The 23,460-nt window shown below is 42.6% G+C and overlaps 1 protein-coding gene and 1 pseudogene across 11 annotated transcripts in view; one reads left to right on the plus strand and one right to left on the minus strand.

Moving 5' to 3' along the window:
• Positions 1-2,045: 2,045 nt before the first annotated feature.
• Positions 2,046-5,014, minus strand: LOC118386438 (2-oxoglutarate receptor 1-like; annotated as a pseudogene).
• Positions 5,015-9,903: 4,889 nt separating this feature from the next.
• The window catches only part of LOC118386393 (muscleblind-like protein 2a), a 36,679-nt gene continuing 23,122 nt past the window's right edge, over positions 9,904-23,460 (plus strand). For 8 of the 11 annotated variants that reach the window (XR_008140179.1, XR_008140180.1, XM_052522967.1 and 5 more), the window contains exons 1-2: positions 9,904-10,091; positions 17,780-18,571. Coding sequence is in view for 9 of the 11 variants with exons in the window: in XM_052522967.1 (XP_052378927.1) it covers positions 18,398-18,571 (174 nt within the window). In the remaining 2 variants the exon portion in view is untranslated. Of the gene's footprint in view, positions 10,092-11,044; positions 11,326-15,530; positions 15,627-17,779; positions 18,572-23,460 lie in introns of those variants that run through there. The other 3 variants (XM_052522965.1, XM_052522966.1, XM_052522964.1) reach the window with 3 other exon arrangements.

The raw sequence follows: 23,460 nt of genomic DNA on the forward strand, positions 1-23,460 counted from the left end.
GTTGCTGCCTGGTTGGCCGATCACTGCAGCCACAAGGGGCCTCTTGGTCTTGAGAAACTGGAATCTCCAGCGGAGGAGGCGAAGGACCACCTGGTGAACCCTTTCTCCATCCAGTGTGTACAGAGCCAGGTTGAAGAAGGTATTGAGCGCTGGAGATGGTATAGGCTGCGTTATAAACTGGGTGGTTCGAGCCCTGAATGTTGATTGGCTGAAAGCCGTATACCACGGGTATGAAAAAACATTTATATATATATTTTACTGCTCTAATTACGTTGGTAAACAGTTTATGATAGCAATAAGGCACCTCAGATGTTTGTGATAAATGGCCAATATACCACGGATAAAGGCTGTATCCAGGCACTCCAAGTTGCGTTGTGCATAAGAACAACCCTTAGCCGTGGTATACTGGCCATATACCACACCCCTCTGGCCATATTGCTTAATTGACCCCCCTCAGCAGTATATAGGGCACCAGTGTTTTGGCTTCCATCCGACTATACATCTGTATGGCACGGAGGATGTAGAAGAGGATGAAGCACCTTACAAACACAACCAGGATCAGCACAGCCAGCCTGCGGTCATGCATCCAGCTCAAATCAAATCAAATTTGACTGGTCACATACACGTGTTTAGCAGATGTTATTGCGGGTGTAGCAAAATGCTTGTTTTTCAAGCTACACCGGTTCAGTAATATCTAAAAATTTCCCAACAATACACACACATCTAAGTAAAAATGATGGAATTGGACAGCCTTCGTGGGGCCCGTCGGTCATCGGCATAGCTCAGGCACACCGACACCGGGGGGATTAGGTAGCCCCGGACTGTGAGTAGCCAGGCATAGACCCACTAGGGGGAGTAGATAGCCCAGGACTGTGAGTAGCCAGGCATAGACCCACTGGGGGAGTAGGTAGCCCAGGACTGTGACTAGCCAGGCATAGACCCACTAGGGGGAGTAGGTAGCCCAGGACTGTGAGTATTCAGGCATAGACCCACTAGGGGGAGTAGGTATCCCAGGACTGTGAGTAGCCAGGCATAGACCCACTAGGGGGAGTAGGTAGCCCAGGACTGTGAGTAGCAAGGCATAGACCCACTAGGGGGAGTAGGTAGCCCAGGACTGTGAGTAGCCAGGCATAGACCCACTGGGGGAGTAGGTAGCCCAGGACTGCGAGTAGCCAGGCATAGACCCACTAGGGGGAGTAGGTAGCCCAGGACTGTGAGTAGCCAGGCATAGACCCACTAGGGGGAGTAGGTATCCCAGGACTGTGAGTAGCCAGGCATAGACCAACTAGGGGTAATAGGTATCCCAGGACTGTGAGTAGCCAGGCAAAGACCAACTTGGGGGAGTAGGTAGCCCAGGACTGTGAGTAGCCAGGCATAGACCCACTAGGAGGAGTAGGTAGTCCAGGACTGTGAGTAGCCAGGCATAGACCCACTAGGGGGAGTAGGTAGCCCAGGACTGTGAGTAGCCAGGCAAAGAACCACTTGGGGGAGTAGGTAGCCCAGGACTGTGAGTAGCCAGGCATAGACGCACTAGGGGAGTAGGTATCCCAGGACTGTGAGTAGCCAGGCATAGACCCACTAGGGGGAGTAGGTAGCCCAGGACTGTGAGTAGCCAGGCAAAGACCCACTAGGGGGAGTAGGTAGCCCAGGACTGTGATTAGCCAGGCAAAGACCCACTAGGGGGAGTAGGTAGCCCAGGACTGTGAGTAGCCAGGCAAAGACCCACTAGGGGGAGTAGGTAGCCCAGGACTGTGAGTAGCCAGGCATAGACCCACTAGGGGGAGTAGGTAGCCCAGGACTGTGGGTAGCCAGGCATAGACCCACTAGGGGGAGTAGGTAGCCCAGGACTGTGAGTAGCCAGGCATAGACCCACTAGGGGGAGTAGGTAGCCCAGGACTGTGAGTAGCCAGGCGAAGACCCACTAGGGGGAGTAGGTAGCCCAGGACTGTGAGTAGCCAGGCATAGACCCACACCTCTTCTGGATCATTACTAGCAAAATCCAAACATGACCGTCATTGTAAATAAGAATTTGTTCTTAATAAAGGTTAAATAAAAATAATACATGCATAAATTAAGTTCTCAGTCTTCTCCACAGTGGTCATGTAGACCATGGTTGTAATCTCCAGTATAGATATGAACCATACAGCCGAGTAGTCTATGACAGCCCAGCTCTTCCACTGGACCTGGGCTGCCCTCAGCGGGTGGACCATGACCACATAGTGGAACTCACTCAGGCAGGTGAGGAAGAGAATGCTGCCGTACAGGTTGAAGTAGGAGCTTAAGCCTTCAAAAATGTTCCAAGTTGACAATTCCACAATGCTGTGTGGTTTACAGTAATGTACTGTTAAACCAAAATGTATTTGAAATGTATGGAATCATTTACTGTTTACCCCTAAAATCACCCAGAGTGCATTGCCTTTTATGGCAATTTACCGTAAATAATTAATACAGTACTTCATGGTTTGTTTTATTGTATAATACTGTCAAAACAACAATAACGTTTTACACTGTACTAATGAAACCAAATTGTCCAACTTACTTTTACCTGTTTTGTCGCCGAGGATGCTGCCATACAGGTTAAAGCACAGGTTGAAGTGAGAGCTAAAGCAGACAATGGGACACATGACGTCGCCCATGATCCAGTCGTCCTGCATGTAGTGGTGGACCAGGAAGGACGTACAGGAGGTCTGCCACGGCAAGGTTCACCATGCTGCTGCTCTTCCATGGCTGCAACCTGACCACGTAGATAATGATTGAGGTGATGTTTCCCACCAGCCCCAATACAAAAGATGATCCCATACGTGACCGGGAGATAGTACCTCCTACTGTACTCATCAATTGGGAAACAGTCAGTGGCCTCACTGTTCACTTTTTTCTCTAGACATGGTTGTGTTGTAATATTCAACAAATTGGCCTAAGACACAAGTAGAGAGACAATTTGTGTATAATGTTATCCCATTAAAAAATGACTAGTTGAATTTGTCCATGTGGTTTAAGAATGTGTTTATTCCCACCATAAACTGCGGAGTTTCTCCAGTTCCCGTCTGTCACTCCTGAATTTCCTGAATCTTCAGGCAGCAGTCAGTTTTAAGAGCATCCCAGAGCCCTCCCACACAGAATTAGTGCCACTGCCTACCAACAGAGGAAGTAGTACACCCATTGGAGTCAAACAGCAAATTGTAACAGGTTTAAAGTTCTCAAATGTGTACTCAAACTAATCAGTCACGTAGTTAGATTTTGGTATTTTATATCACTTCTAGAGGCCTTATCAAAGGTCAAAGGACATGAAAAATACTCAACCATTGAAAAGGCTGCCACTGTTCCCTGTACACATTACATTTTTTGGGGTCACTACTACCACATATCAGTTCAATTGGTACAGCACTCTCATTAATGTCTGGCACAAATGTAGCCTATTACAAGGCACTCCACAAAATATTTAAATGAGCCAGAAACAACAATACCATGTCATTTAGTAAATCATAGGAATGTTGTACACACCTTGTTTGGTTCACTTCAGATCTTGATGTCTCTCAATCCTATTACTCAAGTATTGTTTGAAAAAATTCCAAGTTGACAATCCCACAATGCTGTGCGGTTACAGTAATGTACTGTTAAACAAAAGTTTCTTTGAAATGTATGGTATCATTTACTGTTTATGGCTAAAATCACCCAGAGTGCATTGCCTTTTAACGGCAATTTACCGTAAATAATTCATATGGTACTTTACTGTTCATTTTATTGTGTAATACTGTCAAAACAATTATAAAGTTTTACACTGTACTAATGAAACCAAATAGTCCAACTTACTTTTACATCTTTTATTGCCGATACACAAGTGCTAAACTGTAGTTGTTGTTTAAGCAATGCCTGCAGTATTGGGATTTGATAACAATTCAGACTTCTCCGAACCTACATACCTGAAAGATGTGTCATGTATCCCTCTGCTTGACCAAGGACACAAGTGGCAGACATACTCCATCTCCAGGTTATTGTTCAACTATTGACCACACACTAATGGTCACGTAGAATGTCCTTTCATTTCCTTATTAGAATACCACGGAAACAAGCCATCAACGGTCCGCTGAATCGTCCCTCGACACAAAAGGAATAGTGATGGGACATACCTCTGAGACATTTCAATAACATTTTTATAATAGAAAGTCAACTTTCAAATAACTTGATAGAAAGCATTCCACGGCGATTATGAATGATTCTCCAGTGGTGGTCCAGTTTCTTGTGTAGTCCTAAAAAACAGACAGGAGAAGAGTGACATCTAGCGGCCATAAGCTGAAATTGCATCTGTTTGCAATATAATTAATACAGTATGATTATAATTTGATATTTTCAATACACTAAGCCAAAATATGTTTTATTCATTTGTTTTTTTAAATACATTTTTAGTCAAGCTATTAAGTCCGTCCCAACCCATTTTTGTACAAATATTTGTTGCAATAATAAAGTATAACGCAAAATTACTAATAAAAGATAAAATTATCTACATGTGATGTATGGGACAAATTCTGAAGATATCGTTGACTTCATTTTTGACAGTTTTTAACCATATTCACTATACTGTACAAATATAACAAATATATTGTTGTCAACTTGTCAATAAGAAAGTGATCCTTTTTTACCACTAAATGGTGCATAATATCAGAAACTGATTCTGAAGAGAATAGCACTATAATTATATTGTAGTTTATGAAATTAATATTAGGTTAAAATTTGACAGTATAATAAAACCATATAATATTTTTTCCTCTCATCTGATAAGTATCAAACCGTACAAAATAGACAGTGAAGATGAGGAAGTGTGTATAACAGACAATGACTAGTAGGTAGATGGATGAAGTGATATTCATGGCTGTGCAGACTGGCACCGACAAGTGTAGGAGGGACGTGGGCACTGACCAGCCATCACTTTCACATTTACCTTCTTCCCACCTTCCCGTTGGCTCCGGATAAATGAGAAGTTCTGATACACAAACTGGAGAGGTACTCTCTCTCTCATTTCCTGTTTCTATTTCTATGTTCAGTACTTTTCCCCTCATCTCTAGCATTCTATTTCTGTGTGCAGCACTTCTTCCCTCATCTATAGCATTCTATTTCTGTGTGCAGCAATTCTTCCCTCATCTATAGCATTCTATTTCTGTGTGCAGTACTTAATATAATAAGAATAATATCTCTAGCATTCTGTGTATCTCACTCTCATTCTCTCACACAAATAAACACAAGGAGGCAAACGGGTTTGAATAGGCTTTATAGAACCTTACCCGTATCCAGTAATTTTGTCTCAGAGTTGTATTGCTTTAATTGCTCTGAACGTATTGATTTAGCACATCGACTGTAAATATTTTCAGCAACTGAACTGAGAGAAATAATGATTAAGTTCAAATACATCCAGCACAACAGTGACTGCTGTTGAAATAGAGAGTGCCTCAGGGTTGCTGTAATACAACAGAGAGTAGTATACCATCAAACTAGTATTAACAAATGACCTAAGTAATAATAATAAAAATAATAATATATGTGTGTTGGTATGCGTGGATGCCAGAGAAGGTTGGTAATCATCATTATTAGGGTAGGAAAAGTTTTAGAATAACCACTTTTTCAACAAACAAAAAAATTGGGGGGGAGGGCATTTAATGACAAAAATGTATCGATTGCACTATTTTACCATTTTTAATCTTATAAATTAGCTCATAGATTCCAATATAGTGCACAGAGGAGGATAAATCAGTTTGATGCCTCAACAAAGTCAACTGTTTTCACTCTCATATCGTCTCTTCCATATCTCAGTCTGTTTGACCAACCTGGTCAGCGACAGTGACATTTCTCCAGTCTAGAAGGGAGAAAGGTGGTGACCTTTCCACACACAGCGCTGATATCTCTGCTTCATTCTTTTGAAGGGGATAGTCAATGTGACAAGATCAAAGATTAGACCTCTCCTGGTGGTCAATATTGAATCCCAAAGCTACATATGACATCTGAATTAAGATTCTAATTTAGCTGAATTAGTTTTAATTTAGCTATCCTTCTCAGAGCCTGACCCAGTTTAATTTAGCTATCGTGCTCAGAGACTGATCCAGTTAAATTTTATTATTGTGCTCAGAGACTGACCCCGCTTCAAGACTGCTTCAATCACGTGGATTGGGATATTGGGATAGGTTCCGCATTGCTTCCAACAACATTGACGAATACGCTGCTTCGGTGAGCGAGTTCATTAGAAAGTGCATTGACGATGTCGGTGTCCACCAGAAACCGTGGATTGATGGCAGCATGCTTCAAGAGGGCCACCATTATTCCTGTTATTCCATTATTCCATTATTCCTGTTCCCAAGAAAGCTAAGGTAACTGAGCTAAATGACTACCGCCCCGTAGCACTCACTTCCGTCATCATGAAGTGCTTTGAGAGACTAGTCAAGAACCATATCACCTCCACCCTCCCTGACACCCTAGACCCACTCCAATTTGCTTACCACCCAAATAGGTCCACAGCCGGCGCAATCGCAACCACACTGCACACTGTCCTAACCCATCTGGACAAGAGGAATACTTATGTGAGAATGCTGTTCATCGACTACAGCTCAGCATTTAACACCTTAGTACCCTCCAAACTCGACTCTGGGTCTCGACCCCGCCCTGTGCAACTGGGTACTGGACTTCCTGACAGGCCGCCCCCAGGTGGTGAGGGTAGGTAACAACATCTCCACCCCGTTGATCCTCAACACTGGGGCCCCACAATAGGGCGTTCTGAGCCCTCTCCTGTACTCCCTGTTCACCCACGACTGCGTGGCCATGCACGCCTCTAACTCAATCATTAAGTTTGCGGACGACACTACAGTGGTAGGCTTGATTACCAACAACGACAAGACGGCCTACAGGGAGGAGGTGAGGGCCCTCGGAGTGTGGTGTCAGGAAAATAACCTCACACTCAACGTCAACCAAAGAAAGGAGATGATTGTGGACTTCAGGAAACAGCAGAGGGAGCACCCCCCTATCCACATCGATGGGACAGTAGTGGAGAGGGTAGTAAGTTTGGTTCCTCGGCGTACACATCACAGACAAACTGAATTGGTCCACCACACAGACAGCGTCGTGAAGAAGGCGCAGCAGCGCCTCTTCAACCTCAGGAGGCTGAAGAAATTCGGCTTGTCACCAAAAGCACTCACAAACTTCTACAGATGCACAATCGAGAGCATCCTGTCGGGCTGTATCACCGCCTGGTACGGCAACTGCTCCACCCACAACCGTAAGGCTCTCCAGAGGGTAGTGAGGTCTGCACAACGCATCACCGGGGGCAAACTACCTGCCCTCAAGGACACCTACACCACCCAATATCACAGGAAGGCCATAAAGATCATCAAGGACAACAACCACCCGAGCCACTGCCTGTTCACCCCGCTATCATCCAGAAGGCGAGGTCAGTACAGGTGCATCAAAGCAGGGACAGAGAGACTGAAAAACAGCTTCTATCTCAAGGCCATCAGACTGTTAAACAGCCACCACGAACATTGAGTGGCTGCTGCCAACACACTGACTCAACTCCATCCACTTTAATTATGAGAATTGATGGAAATTGATGTAAAATATTTCACTAGCCACTTTAATCAATGCTACTTAATATAATGTTTACATACCCTACATTATACATCTCATATGTATACGTATATACTGTACTCTATATCATCTACTGCATCTTTATGTAATACATGTATCACTAGCCACTTTAAACTATGCCACTTTGTTTACATACCGTACATTACTCATCTCATATATACTGTACTCGATACCATCTACTGCATCTTGCCTATGCCGTTCTCTACCATCTCTCATAAATGTATCTTTATGTACATATTCTTTATCCCTTTACACTTGTGTGTATAAGGTAGTAGTTTTGGAATTGTTAGGTTAGATTACTCGTAGGTTACTACTGCATTGTCGGAACTAGAAGCACAAGCATTTCGCTACACTCGCATTAACATCTGCTAACCATGTGTATGTGACAAATAAATTTGATTTAATTTAATTTAGCTATCGTGCTCAGAGACTGATCCAGTTTAATTTAGCTATCGTGCTCAGAGACTGACCCAGTTTAATTTAGCTATCGTGCTCAGAGACTGACCCAGTTTAATTTAGCTATCCTTCTCAGAGACTGACTCAGTTTGATTTAGGCATTATTGACCGGTAGAAGGATGGCATGAATGGAATTTCATCATAGTAGATGACTTTAGATGACAATTTGTATCATTTGACAGTGTGTTCTGCTGCCGGTTCGTCCCACCTCTGCTTGACAGTGACATGATTGGTGGGTTGTGGTGTGGCCAGGATAGCGAAGCTCAGTCAGCAGGCTTCCCCCACCACCAGTCTAACATTCCAGTCTGGTTATCTTTTTTTGCCTATGCCTAGAACAATACCGGCTCATCATTCCACACATACCACTTTCAATTTAGTGGAAGGAATGTGTTTGTCTCCATAAATACCTCCATAATCCCATATTTGGCACTCAAGAAACGACAGGGAAAAGACATGTTATGTGACAGAATACGTGGCAGGCGGTCTGTCAAAGGAGATTAAATAAATAACAAGAACGTCCTGTGACTTCCTGACTTAGAAATGGACCATCTGTGTGTAAATGTGTAAATGTAACAAGCAAAGAGTCACACTAAATCAAGAGTCACACTAAATCGTCACAAGTTATACTGTTCTTGGAGAAAAATGTCACAGGATTATACAGTGTTCTACCTTGTAGAGATTTCTATAAATGCAAAAAGTTTGCTAACCGTGTGCATCATTAGTGTGTGATGTCCCCAAGACCGATGTTATGGTTGATACATTAGGTACAACTGCTGGTGTATGTCCTGCAGGCATGCATGTGTATCAGAGTGGCCACACAGGGCCTAAACTTGATGTCAATGGTAAAGTTCCGGGCTGATAGATTTCATTGACCACTTCGCCTAGGTTAACAAGTTCACAATACATACTGAACACTTCCTATAGCCATTGTAGCAGATGATTTCATTAGTCAAATTTGCCTGATCGAAACTCTTTAACACATCCTCTCTGAACACGTTTAGGTTTAGGCCTAGTTATTTGTTTGCTTCTAAACTGTCCTGATTTCAACAAGGTATAGATGGAAGTTGTATCATTGCCAATCTTCTTACTATACTATAGACAACATCCCATCAATCAACAAGGTGCAGCCTTTATCTTGTCCACAGCATTCTGCCCTGGTCATTCTGCACGGTGGCCTTGTGGTGACCTTGAGTGCAATGCAGGGTCAGGAGGATGCTTGCTGTTCATTCCCTCAGGCTGTTGGTGAAAAAGAGCATCAGTAAGCATAGGATACGATTTCAACACAGATTCAGATTTAATCAGAGTGAATTGTTTTTTTTCTCCATTAATTTCATTATGCCTCGGACAGCTTTAAAAACATCTCATAGGCCAATTGTTGTATGTTCAATATCTAGCATTGAATTATATCACTAACAGAAGAATAACAAAAAAATAAGTATTTTCTTCCCAGAAAAAAAGGAAATGGGTACTGGCTTGATTTTTTTTACAGAAATCCTTGAATTAAAAACCTGTAATAAACTAAAAACAAAAAATCCCTGTAATTTTCCTCTCGAATCCATTGCTGTTCCCTTGGTAACAAGCAAGCCCTTGCCCTTCTGGAGCCTCCTGACATTCGCTTGGAATGTACCATTATGGCTGCTGTGGGGAGATAGTAGATTCCCATTTCACTAATACTTTTGTTTTACCAAAAATAGGTTATTTGAAAGACAAACAATAACGTGAATTATCTGTTAAAACATCAATAAGATTCATATTTCTAACGAATCTTCCGATTTTAGTATGCATATTGGCATACTGTGCCAGAATGTTACCCTTCAAATAAATCAAACTGGCAGTCGTAGAGCGAGCTGTCAAATGCTTGTTGCTTGTGTCAAATCTGTGCTACAAAGTAACGAAGAGAAATCAAGCACCTGGTTGTTTTCCTGTTAAAGTGTCTATAGCTAGGTAATACGACAATAATTAAGTGGACCATTGAACAGCACCTTGTCCTCTTTACTTCACGTGATGACGAGGTAAGCAGGTAGAAATGCTAGCTAGCTTCACCTTGTCAGACATGTTGTCTTGCTAGCTCGCTATGCCCCCAGACGTGTTGTGTCATGTATTGCAGGTTAGTAAAAGTGAGTTCCTAATAATAAAGTGTTATCCCTAAGAGACTAGCTAAATTCTAGTACAGAAGCTAGCATATTCTGCTTGTCATGTTAGCGCTGGCTAGCTATCAAAGTTCCAGCTACTGTACAGTAGCTAGCTAGCTGTGACGTGTGGTGGTGAGCTCGTTCACTGACTTTAGTAGATAGCTTGTAGCCTATTTTCCTTGCTAGCTCATGAATAACGTTAGCTACCAATACTTCAGATACCGATACGTATTGTTTATTGTTGTTTATTGCCAGCTATAAACTCGCATTACAAGTTACTTTGATGACGTCTCTTGGTTTTGGGCTTCAAAGTGTGTGTGTGGGGGGGGGGGACTTTAAATAGAGAGAAGCTTACGTTACAATCCTTTTTCCAGTGTAAACATTTTTGGTTGTGGAGAAAGTGCTGTTGTTCTTGATTACACATCCAATATTTAGTTTAGTAAATTATTATGTGTATTTATGTGTAACAGTGAACAATAATGCTTCAAATTATAAGACTTGGGTCTAGAGATCATCTGAGATAATCACAGGAGGTTGGTGGCACCTTAATTGGGGAGGACTGGCTTGTGGTAATGGCTGGATCGGTGTCAGTGGAATGGTATCAAATACATCAAACACATGGTTTCCATGAGCTTGATGCCATTCCATTTGCGCCGTTCCAGACATTATAATGAGCCGTCCTCCCGTCAGCAGCGTCCATTGGTAATAATGCTTATCAACAGAGCATACAGGTTTGGCATCAGATCAGGGTCTGCAGCTAGCCTGGCTGTCAGTCTGAGCCTTGCAGACATTTTTTTTTGCACAGCAAATCTGTTCCTGATATGCTATTGGCCAGAGTCTGCTGGGAGGGTCTTCCTGGAGGTTGGTGGGCAGGCAGGAAAAGGGGTGGCTGGAATTGTTTCAGCCAGAGAGTTAAGCAGACAGTCTTTTACTGCACTGTCGTGGAAAGAAAATCCCTGTCTAGGCATTGGCCTGAGCACACAGCACTGAGAGGGGAATGACTACTATTCACATGGTGATAATATTTAGGCAGAAAGTAATTAGGAGAAGTCGGACTTCTAACCCAGACTGTGGTGGATGCTAGAAAGACTGGAGAGCTCCAACACTGCATGAGGTGAGAGGATTGTTTCCCTGGCTGCTCCTGTTTTCCTGACTAGTTCATAAAGGAATTTGCTGCATTATGCTGCATACCATGCGGTGAGAGGGAGAGATAGAGGACTTCACTCGTAGAGATGGTTAGAATCTGCTTCTCTTGAAATGGCTGCTGCTTATAATGGCTGTTTATCTCAAATTTTCAAATTTAGCTGGTCAGTGTGGGGAATTTACCTCTCCCATCCTGCCAGGAAAGAACAAGGTGCTCCCTTGATGCCTGCCTGCTCTGCAACTTCCTGTGGTGTTTCACTACTTACCCAGGCTGTCTGTCCTGTGTCTGACTGACTTCAAGTGTGTGTGTGCATGTGTTTGTACAAGGTTTGTAGGAGTGTTAAATACAGGGTTGTGGAGGACTGAGGGCCAACACATCTCATAAGCATGATTTATTCTCTCAGGCAACAGGTGTTAACCTGCCATCAAAGCAAACACAGACAGAATACACCAAGGAAAGTAACTGGAGAAGGACTGTCACAAATAGGGACATGTAAGGTTTACCTACTCTACATTCCCAATACAAAGTTGGTTGTAGGTTGGGCTGGTGTACAGTTTTTTTTCTAGGGCTGGGACCTCACGATACGATATTATCACGATTGTTGCGATTCTATACAGTATGCATTGCGATTCGATACTGCTATTTTATTGCAATTTGCTGTTCCAAACGCAGTGCTCTGTATGTCTGCTGCAGAGAAACAAGTGAGAGTATGAGAAAATTAGTTTTGATGAGTCATGGGAATTAAAGTGCTGAAAACATGTTGGCTCACTTTAAAAATTAAATGGAGAACAAACTATAGGTTTAAAAATACCTGAATTTTGGCGCAGTTACAGACGACTAGCGCTAGCTAACACTGCCTATCAAAACCAAGTATCGATATAATATCGTCCAAAATTATTTTGCAATATGTAGCTGAATCGATTCTTTCCCCATCACTAGTTTTCTCCTGTACTATAGGGTAATTATTGAAGCTAGGCTATAATCTTTTGTGATCTGTGTTTTTTTTTCAAGCTAAGAAAATTACAGCATACACTATAGGAAGGGTTTATTTAATGTTGCATTAGTTTGGTCTCCATGGTTACTGTAGATAAAGTAAGTACTGCTGATTCTCTCATACAGCAGTGTGATTGGAACCTTAGTAACAGTAAGAAAATTCTAGTCACGCCAGTTCAGTTGGTAGTTAAGACTATTATAATATGAAGTTCATGCTCCTGCAGACTCAGTAAATAGCTACCTGCATTGTGCCTAGCTGAAAGCTGGATGGTTTACAATAGTAACCTCTAATTGTTAGGCCCTAGAGCCAGTTACTCATCCCAAACAGACATAACAGGATGCCAGAGTTCACACTGACCAAACTAGCCCATCAATCCATAGATAGGCCTAGACCTAGTTTCATTTGTATACACAGCGGATAATTGGACTCCATTAACAAATTTAATGAGAAATTTGCAAAGACCTGTCACATGTTATCAAACTAGAGTCAATCTTTTCATGAGATCAGTCTGTAGGACAGTAGCTTATTTTTAAGTGATGAAGTGTCATTCTCTGGTCCATAGGATTATTTATGGCTGTCCCATAATTTGCATTTTACATCTGCCTTTAGGGAATACAGCTGCCTTTAGGGAATACAGCTGCCTTTAGGGATTCCAGCTATCTTTAGGGCATCCAGCTGCCTTTAGGGCATCCCGCCCGCTGTCTTTAGGGCATCCAGCTGCCTTTTAGGGCATCCCGCCCGCTGCCTTTAGGGGATAAGTATAAACACTCAAAACCAGGAGCTGAACAGAACCAGGAGCTGAACAGAACCAGAACTACTGCAAAGCAGGATGAGCCAGGAGCAAAATAAGAGTCTCTCTCTCTCACTGACAACCTTCCAACTGAATTCACAAGTGTTGCAGTGCAGAGCCTCCCACACTGAACATAAAGGTCAAACTATTCAGTGATACTGTTGCATTTCTGTATTTCCGTTTGCACTGATATGTTTTGTTAATAACCGCAAAACCACACTCACTTTCTCGACAGTACAGAAAATACAGAAGACTTACCGTTTACAATAGAATAATACCTCTCACGAGAGATGCGCATGCCTACCTTCAGTTATTCCTTACAAGCTATTCAAAGTTTCTTGAGAAAGAAACATATCACAATTACCCCAATTACATACATTTCTGTCTATGAATTAAATTGTATTTTTTTTTTCTCCTCCGTGACTTGGTGTCCTACTTTTTTTCCCACCAGCGACAGCAGTTAGAATGTGAAGGGTATTGTTGTTGGCAGTTTAATCATTTACTTCGATTGTAAGTAGCTTAGGTGTCAATTTATTTACCTTCAAACTTTCGTTCATGATGTATCATAATAAAATGCATTCAGTAGCCTACGCTCTGGCCATGCCCCCCCAAAAATGGTTTTATCAGAAATATCATGCTGACATTGAGGCTAACATTTCCAGGATGTAAACAAAATGTATATCGTTGCCTGTGACTATTAGACTCAGGCCCAGGGACCTTTACTCTTTTTGGGCTCCTCCTCCTGGGGTACCCCCAGCTGCTCTGGTTCCCCCCAAGCATATTGATACATTTGTCTTATTGGACTTGTCTGTTTGAATAGAACATCTGCCTGGAGATGGAGTGCACATAATTAAAGTGTCATAATTTAAAGGCTGAACACAGATTCAAGGTCAGAAGCATTAATCAGTCAAATATGTCACTCTGATTAGATGATGGCTGCTGTGTGTGAGGCTGGTGGCTGGGCTGTGGATTTATCACAGAAAACCCTAACCCAAAACAACATAACAGAGACAGGGATTTTTCTGCCATAGAAACCCTTAGGCGGATCCAAATTGTAGAACTGTTGTTTAAAAAAAATACATTTTCGGGAAGGAGAAAACTTTCAGTGTAAACCTAAACGACTAAAACCAGATGTACAGTGCTTTCGGAAAGGATTCAGACCCCCACATTTTGTTGTTACAGCCTTATACTAAAAATTAATTAAATAATTAGTTCCCCCTCATAAATCTACACACAACACCCCATAATGACAAGGCAAAAACTGTTTATTTTATATTTGTTTGCAAATTTATAAAAAACAAAAACAAAACTGCAGTATCACATTTAGATAAGTATTCAGACACTTAACTCAGTACTTTGTTGAAGCACCCTTGGCAGCGATTACAGCCTCGAGTCTTCTTCAGTATGACGTAACAAGCTTGGCACACCTGTATTTGTGGAGTTTCTCCCATTCTTCTCTGCAGATCCTCTCAAGTTCTGTCAGGTTGGATTGGGAGTGTCGCAGCCCAGCTATTTTCGGGTCTCTCCGTAGATGTCCAATCGGGTTCAAGTCCGTGCACTTGCTGGGCCACTCAAGGATATTCAGAGACTTGTCCCGAAGCCACTCCTGCGTTGTCTTGGCTGTGTGCTTAGGGTTGTTGTCCTGTTGGAAGGTGAACCTCCACCCCAGTATGAGGCCCTGAGCACTCTGGAGCAGGTTTTCATCAAGGATCTCTCTGTACTTTGCTCTGTTAATCTTTCCCTCGATCCTGACTAGTCTCCCAGTCTCTGCCGCTGAAAAACATCCCCACAGCATGATGCTGCCACCACCATGCTTCACCATATTGATGGTGCCAGTTTTCCTCCAGACGTGACTCCTGGCATTCATGCAAAATAGTTCAATCTTGGTTTCATCATACCAGAGAATCTTGTTTCTCAAGAAACAAACTCCAAGCGGGCTTTTCCTTTTAATGAGGAGTGGCTTCTGTCGGGCCACTCTACCATAAAGGCCTGATTGGTGGAGTGCTGCAGAGATGGTTTTCCTTCTTGAACGTTATCCCATCTCCACGTAGGAACTCTGGAGCTATGTCGGAATCCTTGGTCACCTCCCTAACCCCCGATTGCTCACTTTGGTCGGAGAGGCCAACTCTAAGAAAAGTCTTGGTGGTTCCAAACTTCTTCAATTTAAGAATGATGGAGGCCGATGTGTTCTTGGGGACCTTCAATGCTCCAGAAATGTTTTGGTCCCCTTGCCCAGATCTGTGCCTCGACACAGTCCTGTCTCGGGGCTCTACAGACAATTTCGACTTCATGGCTTGGTTTTTGCTCTGACATGCGCTGTCAATCGTGGGACCTTATATAGACAGATGTGTGCCCTTCCAAGTCATGTCCAATCAATTGAATTTACCACAGGTGGACTCCAATCAAGTTGTAGAAACATCTCAAGGATGATCAATGGAAACAGGAATCAGCTGAGCTCAGTTTCGAGTCTCGTAGAAAAGGGTCTGAGTAAGTAAGGTATTTCTGTTTTTATTTTTTATACCTTTGCAAACATGTCTAAAAAACAGTTTTTGCTTTGTCATTATGGGGTATTGTGTGTAGATTGATGAGGATTTTCTTTTCATTTAATACATTTTAGAATAAGGCTGTAATGTAGCAAAACGTGGAAAAAGTCAAGGGGTCTGAATACTTTCCGAATGCACTGTATGTAGAAAAGATAATGGACCTATATAATTTTAATTTGAAATTAATTCATCTTTGAGAACTAACAATCACCAAAATAAAAGCTAGACAGTCAGGGGAAGTTATACAATATTGATTTTGGTATTAAGTTTGAGCAAAATAACACAAAATGCATTGAATTGCAGGAAATTATCTTTAAAATTGCAACATTTTCTCTCAGTTCAATGGCAGAATATGTAGAATCCTTGGAAATGAGCTTTAAAACTGCAAAAATGTATCTCGGCTATGACAAATCGGAGAATTGCAGGAAATTGGCAAAATCATTGCCGCCACGCAAAGAAAATAGTGAACATTAAAAAATATTTCTGCCGAAGCGCACGTTGAAGATGGTAGAACAGTCCACATTTGCGTAATTTAATAGAAAAATCTGACAAGCCCATAGTAGAATAGTTTATCTATTCACCTAGTCAGCTTGTTGTTGTTGGGTTCTATGGGAGAGAGATATTCTTCTCGTAGTTATGAATAGCATAACTTCTTGCACTTGCAAAAACAGCCGTTTTTAATGGCCGTTGTTAAAAAAGAGGGGGTTTCCAGCTCACCATTCCTACTTTCTTTATTTCTCAACTCCTAGATAAGTGTGAACTGCACCATTTTAAACCCAGAGTTTTTAGCAGCAGCATGGTTAAAGCATGTTACTGTTCTGCGATTAGCAGTGAGAGCATAGGGGAGAGGGGCTAAATGTGACACCGGTCAATTGTAGGGTAACTTGGGGATATAATGCAGGGGATACAATCCCACTGCATTCTCTCGAAATAATTTTGGGGGAGTGACTTAAAAAAATAAAAAATTTTAGTTGAGCAAGAGTAATTGTGGCAGGCCGGGGGGGTGTGTTACCCTGGGTGGCGAGTTACCCTAACAGATAGGCCTACATTATATTCACCCTGTTTATGCAAGTTTTTTGGCACGTAAAATGTATTAATTAAAATATCACATTTGGGATCTGGTTAATAGAGGTCGACCGATTATGATTTTTCAACGCCGATACCGATTATTGGAGGACCAAAAAAAGCCGATACCGAGTAATCGGTCCATTTTTATTTTATTTGTAATAATGACAATTACAACAATACTGAATGAACACTTATTTGAACTTAATATAATACATCAATAAAATCAATTTAGCCTCAAATAAATAATGAAACATGTTCAATTTGGTTTAAACAATGCAAAAACAAAGTGTTGGAGAAGAAAGTAAAAGTGCAATATGTGCCATGTAAGAAAGCTAACGTTTAAGTTCCTTGCTTAGAACATGAGAACATAAAAGATGGTAATAACGGCAAAATTGGCATCCAAAAATACAGATTTACGTTTGTTATAACTCGAAATCGGCCCTAATTAATCGGCCATTACGATTAATCTGTCGACCTCTACTGGCTAATGATTAGCCCGATAGGGTAAATGCAGATAGGAAACCCCATGCTTCAGCCTATTTATTTGTACTTTGCTGCATCAGTTGGGCTAAAGCTGATAAAGTTTATTGCTAATAGCAAACCTGATAATATGGACCATGCATAGGCTAAATACAGTGGTCCAATATGTTATAATAATTTTAACTAATAATTGTAACAATATGTTATTGGGCTAATCTCTGGAGGTGGACATTCTATTTTAGATGGTATCAGCTTCCTTTTATTTTCAATCATTTTGTAGTATAATGTCCCTTTAAAATGTCAGCGGACAGAGCTTTTGAGTCCTTTCCCATACTCCCCCCCCAACTGCTACAGAGTAAACACTGTTATGCTGTACCCCACCCTGCTTTCACAACTGTAGTGTTGAGATTTTCTCAGTGTCATCAATTGAAAAGAGGCCATAGCAACTTGAGCAGCATAACATGAAGTAAGCCTAGAGTATGGCAATAACTATAGTATAATAAGAGCACTAATAGTATTTTAAACAAATAACTATTTTCTATCTTCCAGATCACCAACGGAAAGTGCTTTTCAAAAAACATCTCCAACTTCAACCTACTCTCTGGTCTAAATGTGCATGGGAAGCCAACCCTCCCTTCTCGGCCAGGCCTGAGCAGTGCCGGGATACTTCAGCTGCAAATCTTCAGCCGCCTCCAATTTATTTCTGAACAACTCCAGTGGCTAAGGTATCCCAAGGGGAAAGATTTACTGGAGGGGAGAACTACCAAAGCACAAATTGTGAGAAGTTGGCAAAGTCAATACCAGGCAAGTCTTCATGAATATTCTTTCAAGGAGCGCCATTGCCTCGACATACTATTAATGAGAGAGTCCTTGTCAGTGGAGGAGGATAGACACACCGTTGTGTCACAGAGCAAGCCCTCAACCCTTCCAGAGGTCTCCCATTGGTGCAAACTGATTGATGAGTGATTGCTCGTTGATCGATTATCCTTCCTCCCAGCTGATGCTGTGAGGCCAGTCTGGTTGCTTCATATGATTTGTAAACTTTTCAAGCACTAATCAGACAGAGATAAAAGTTGTGAACTTTTTTTAATGTGTTGCCGTTTTTTGAGGTAAGAGTCAACTCAACTGATACATTGGACTGGCAGCGTTCGATTGGAACCTCTTGACATGGCTCTCAATATATCTTCAGTAAGGGACACAAAATGGCTGACGTTGGAAGTGTGTCGGCAGTTTCAGAGAGGAACTTGCTCACGGAGTGATGAGGAATGCAAATTTGCACACCCACCAACGAGCTGCCAGGTTGAAAATGGAAGAGTTATTGCCTGCTTCGACTCGTTAAAGGTAAGGAATGTCATGCACCATTCTTCTGTTAGATTCATGACTCTGCTTTATGTGCCAGGAGACTGATATGTAGGAGCCTAAACAGATAATTACATTCTAAAGTGTTTACTGTAAGGAAATGGGGACAGAACCTGTACTGTACTGTTTATTCTAAGCAAATGTGGACATCCCACACTACTACGCCCCATGGGGTGCAGGCTATATAGCCTTGTGCTGACTTCCAGTGGGATTACTGCATTCTCCCTCTCACCTGCTGCTGGGCCTGGCTGTCTGCTGCTGGGCCTGGCTGTCTGCTGCTGGGCCTGGCTGTCTGCTGCTGGGCCTGGCTGTCTGCTGCTGGGCCTGGCTGCCTGCTGCTGGGCCTGGCTGTCTGCTCCTGGGCCTGGCTGTCTGCTCCTGGGCCTGGCTGTCTGCTCCTGGGCCTGGCTGTCTGCTCCTGGGCCTGGCTGTCTGCTCCTGGGCCTGGCTGTCTACGGGTGGGGCTGGCTGTCTACGGGTGGGGCTGGCTGTCTGCTCCTGGGCCTGGCTGTCTGCTCCTGGGCCTGGCTGTCTGCGGGTGGGGCTGGCTGTCTGCGGATAGTGCTGGCTGTCTGCCGCCGGGCTTGACTGTCTGTGGCTGGGCCTGGCTTTCTGCATCTGAGCCTGTGACTGGGCTTCGCTGTCTGCTGCCGGGCCTGGCTGTCTACGGCTGGGCCTGCAGCTGGGCTTGACTGTCTGCGGATGGGGCTGATTGTCTGCGACTGTGCCTGCGGCTGGGCCTGGCTGTCTGCGGCTTGGCCTGGCTGTCTGCGAGTCAAGCCCAGCCACAGGCCGTCTGCGGATGCTGGGCCTGGCTGTCTGCGGGCCTGGCTGGGCCTGACGGTCTGCTGGGCCTGGCTGTCTGCGGCTGGGGTTATTCCACAGAGAAGCTAACACTGCCACCGCAACACAATGCTGGCCACTGGATTATTCTGATGTTCAATCATCTCCTTACCTCCACTGGCCATTTTAAACATGCTGTGTCAGGGCAAAGGGCCTGGTTGGTCAAGACTGGTGCTCAGCCAACCATCAGTAGGAATTGCTACAAAGGACCTATTTTCCAAAATGCCTCTTTAGGTTTTGGTCCTTTTTTGAAGGGTTTAAAAGACTGAGATAGTGTTGCAAGTCACTTTTTCTTATTGCTATGGGTGGCAGGGCAGTGGTGGCTGCTGAGGGGAGGACGGCTCATAATTATGTCCTGAGCGGAGTCAATGGAGTGGCATCAACCATGTCTTTGATGTGTTTGATACCATTCCATTGACTCCATTCCAGATATTTATTATGAGCTGTCCTCCCCTCAGCAGCCTCCACTGGTGGCAGGGAATTTAGGGGCTGACTAGTTGCCCAGCCATTAATCTTATAAAGAGTCACACTGTTGCCCAAGCTCATTCCAGAACAGTGTAGGCATTGAGCTGCTTGTCCTCCAATTCTTGTATACCTACCATCCAACTCATGTGACAGCTACTTACTGGGCCCTCTGAGACTGGAGTCATCACATCACAAGGCTGGTGATAGAACCTTGGGGGAAGTCTACTCAGAACTTACAGATTTTTCATAATAGAGACTTGTGTGCATCTGAATTAAGTTTGAAGTGTAGGTGGACAAGGTTTTACGACTGGGGACAGTATATTGAGTGTACAACTCTCGTTCTCCAATTTATTTATTTTTTCTTAAAGCTGCAATATGTAACTTTTTGGATGATCTGAGCAAATTCACATAGAAATGTGTGTTGTAGATATGTCATTCTCATTGAAGGCAAGTCTAAGAAGTGGTAGATATGTTCTTTGTGCTGTCTTTTACTTTTGGTTTTGTACACCAGCTGAAAATGCAAGAGTTTTGGTTTAATTAAAATCTATTTCACAGTGGTTTAGATGGTACAATGATTCTCTACACTATACACAACTTGTTTTGGCACAAACAGAATTTAGGAAAATGATTTTGAATTTTAGCAACCAGGACATGACACAGCTATTTTTGCGTATTGCATCTTTAACTTTTTGTTGTTGTTGTTTATTCTGAAATATTGAGGTGTGCTAGCAAGGCTACATTAATGCCTTTAGCCAACATCCTCTCTTTCTCAACCCACCCACACTCTTCAATTCAGCCAGTATTGTCTGAATTGTTATGTCACCGTTGCTCTTCTAATGAGAGAGTATTCAGTTGTTGTTTTTTGACGACACTTGAACTGATTTGAATGACACTAGGCTAAATGTCATCACTTCTGGGTCCTATAATTTATTGATTTCCTGCTGAGGTTCAATTGAAATAGGCTAATGATTCCTAATCATAATCAGGATTTTGATTTGCTTGAACGACAATCCCCGACGATAATAGGGGTTAAATCTTAGCCTAAAACGTGTACGACTATCTGCAGTGTTAAGAGAGAGAGAGAGGATCTGTTGTTAGCCGATGGAAGGGGGATGGGAAGAGATTGGCTAGAAAATATACAAACGCCTCAGTCATGTGATGATGTCACTATTCTGTTGAATAGCCTGTTGTTAAAGAGAGTAACTTGAGTGTTGTCTGTTCCCGACACTTCCATTGGCTCAGCTTTGACTGTGGTTTCCACTGATTTAGCCTAGCCCACAATTCATATTGATAATAATAATAAATCATTTTGTCTGTGTTTTTATATTTGTGTTTTATATTTGACCTATTTCACGTGTAAATTGGTAATGTGTTTTTTGCATGACCCAGCTTCCCCTGAGAGGTCCTCGTAGAGCGGTGTCATGGCCAGAGGCTATTCCATTATTAATGGTAACTCTGGAGCAATTAGGGTTAAGTGCTTTGCTCAAGGGCACATTAAAAGATTTGACACCTTGTCAGCTCGGGATTCGATCCAGTGACCTTTGTTACTTTCCCAATGGTCTATCCGCCCGCTACCTTGTCGCTCGAGTTATGTGTGCTTCAGTAAACTGAATGATAGGCAAGCCATAATGGCCCACGTTGACAGTTTGGATGTAATATCATAAACCAGTGTGTGTTCAGTTTGTAAATTTGATGATGGGCTTACTCCTTTATCCTCCCATAACAAAAGTAATCTGATAAATTATTTTGGAGGTGAACCATTTTAATAAACACTGACTGGAGCTTAGGACTAACTCTGAACCACTGGTGAGTAAGCATCTCCTCTTATGGTTGTTACAAGGCTGTTCCCGTCGTGACTCTTCCCCTAACATGCTTAACTGCATGGGATTCCACTATCCCAGCAGAAATCCATGCATGATAGTAACTACCAGGGTTTTTTCTAGTTTAAAAAGGGGCGAAGGTGGTGGGCGTGGCAGTGGGAGTGGCAAGGGGGCGTGGCATTGGGAGAAAATGTTGCTGTTTTAAAAGACATTTCCTGTAATTCTACATATGATTTAATGGAGCTGAGAATTTTTGTTGCAGTTTTAAAGCAAATTTCCTGCAATTCTATGCATTTTGCCATGGCAATGCTGTGTTATTTTGCTCAAACATAATATCAAAATCAATACTTCTAAATTCTAGGCCTGGAGGACACCAGTATCGCGATGCTCGCTCGTATCGTGGAATGAAAACAAAACACAAAGTGGATTTAAGTTTAGGAAAACAGCCCTGATGTTGGAAACAAACATCATTATATTGTCATCCTGAGTCAACATTAATTTATTTCCCAAGCTTATAGCAAACAATATTTTACATACAGCAGGTTTTTAAAGGTCAAAAAGAGTATGGTCAGCTTCATGTTTTTATTTTTATATTATAATATATTTTGACAATGGTATCGTCACAGCCCTACTAATTTCATTGTTTTTGGCATTTCCAATTGTCCCCGAATGTCGGGCTTTTATTTAGGTGATAGTTCTCAAAGATAAAAAAAATATATATATATAGGTCCTTTTCTACATAGTTTATATCTGGTTTAAGTTTACATTGAAAGCTTTAGTCCATTAAAAATACGTATTGGATTTGCTGTTTGTTTTGGTTGTGTTTCAGAATATTTTGTGCCCAATAGAAATTAATGGTAAATAATGTATTGTATTATTTTGGAGTAACTTATTGTAAAAAAATATATAATATGTTTCTAAACTCTTCTACATTGATGAGGATGCCACCATGATTATGGATAGTCCTGAATAAATAGTGACTAATTAAGAGTGAGAAAGTTACAGATGCACAAATATCATACACCCCAAAAATGCGAAACTCCCATGTTATTGTAATGGTCAGAGGTTAGTTAGCATGTATTGGGGGTATAACACATTCCTTCGACCTCATGGCTTGGTTTTTGCTCTGACATGCATTGCCAACTGTGGAACCTTATATAAACAGATGTGTGCCTTTCCAAATCATGTCCAATCAATAGAATTTACCACAGGTGGACTCCAGTCCAGTTGTAGAAACATTTGAAGGATGATCAATGGAAAGAGGATGCACCTGAGCTCAATTTCGAGTCTCATAGCAATTCCAGGGGGTTGCCTGCCTCTTATCTGAATCAACAGGATGAGAAGCAGGACGCCTTTCTGACCTGATGATTTCCTCCCCAGAAACCGGGTTGGGAATCAGGCCTTGTTTCTCCCACTGCTCATAGCCTAACCCAACACTGCTGTGCTGGCTGGTTGCTGGGGGCTGGCTTGGTGGCTGGCTGGCTGCCTGGGGGCTGGCTATCAGTCATGATCTGACTGAAAGGAGCTGTTTCCTGTGGGCTGGTCCCAGGAGACTGTGCTGAAGCTGGGTCGGAGGAAGCCTCTGAAGACTGAGCAGAGAAGGGAAAAGTGCTGCTCATGCCTGGAGCTAGCAGCCAGCCCCCAGCCAGCCAACCCCCAGCCAGCCAACGCACAGCAGTGTTGGGTTAGGCTGTGAGCAGTGGGAGGAACAAGGCCTGATGCCCAACCCTGTTTCTGGGGGGG

This window comes from Oncorhynchus keta, chromosome 7, assembly GCF_023373465.1.
Source record: "Oncorhynchus keta strain PuntledgeMale-10-30-2019 chromosome 7, Oket_V2, whole genome shotgun sequence".
In the NCBI taxonomy this organism is placed as follows: Eukaryota; Metazoa; Chordata; class Actinopteri; order Salmoniformes; family Salmonidae; genus Oncorhynchus; species Oncorhynchus keta.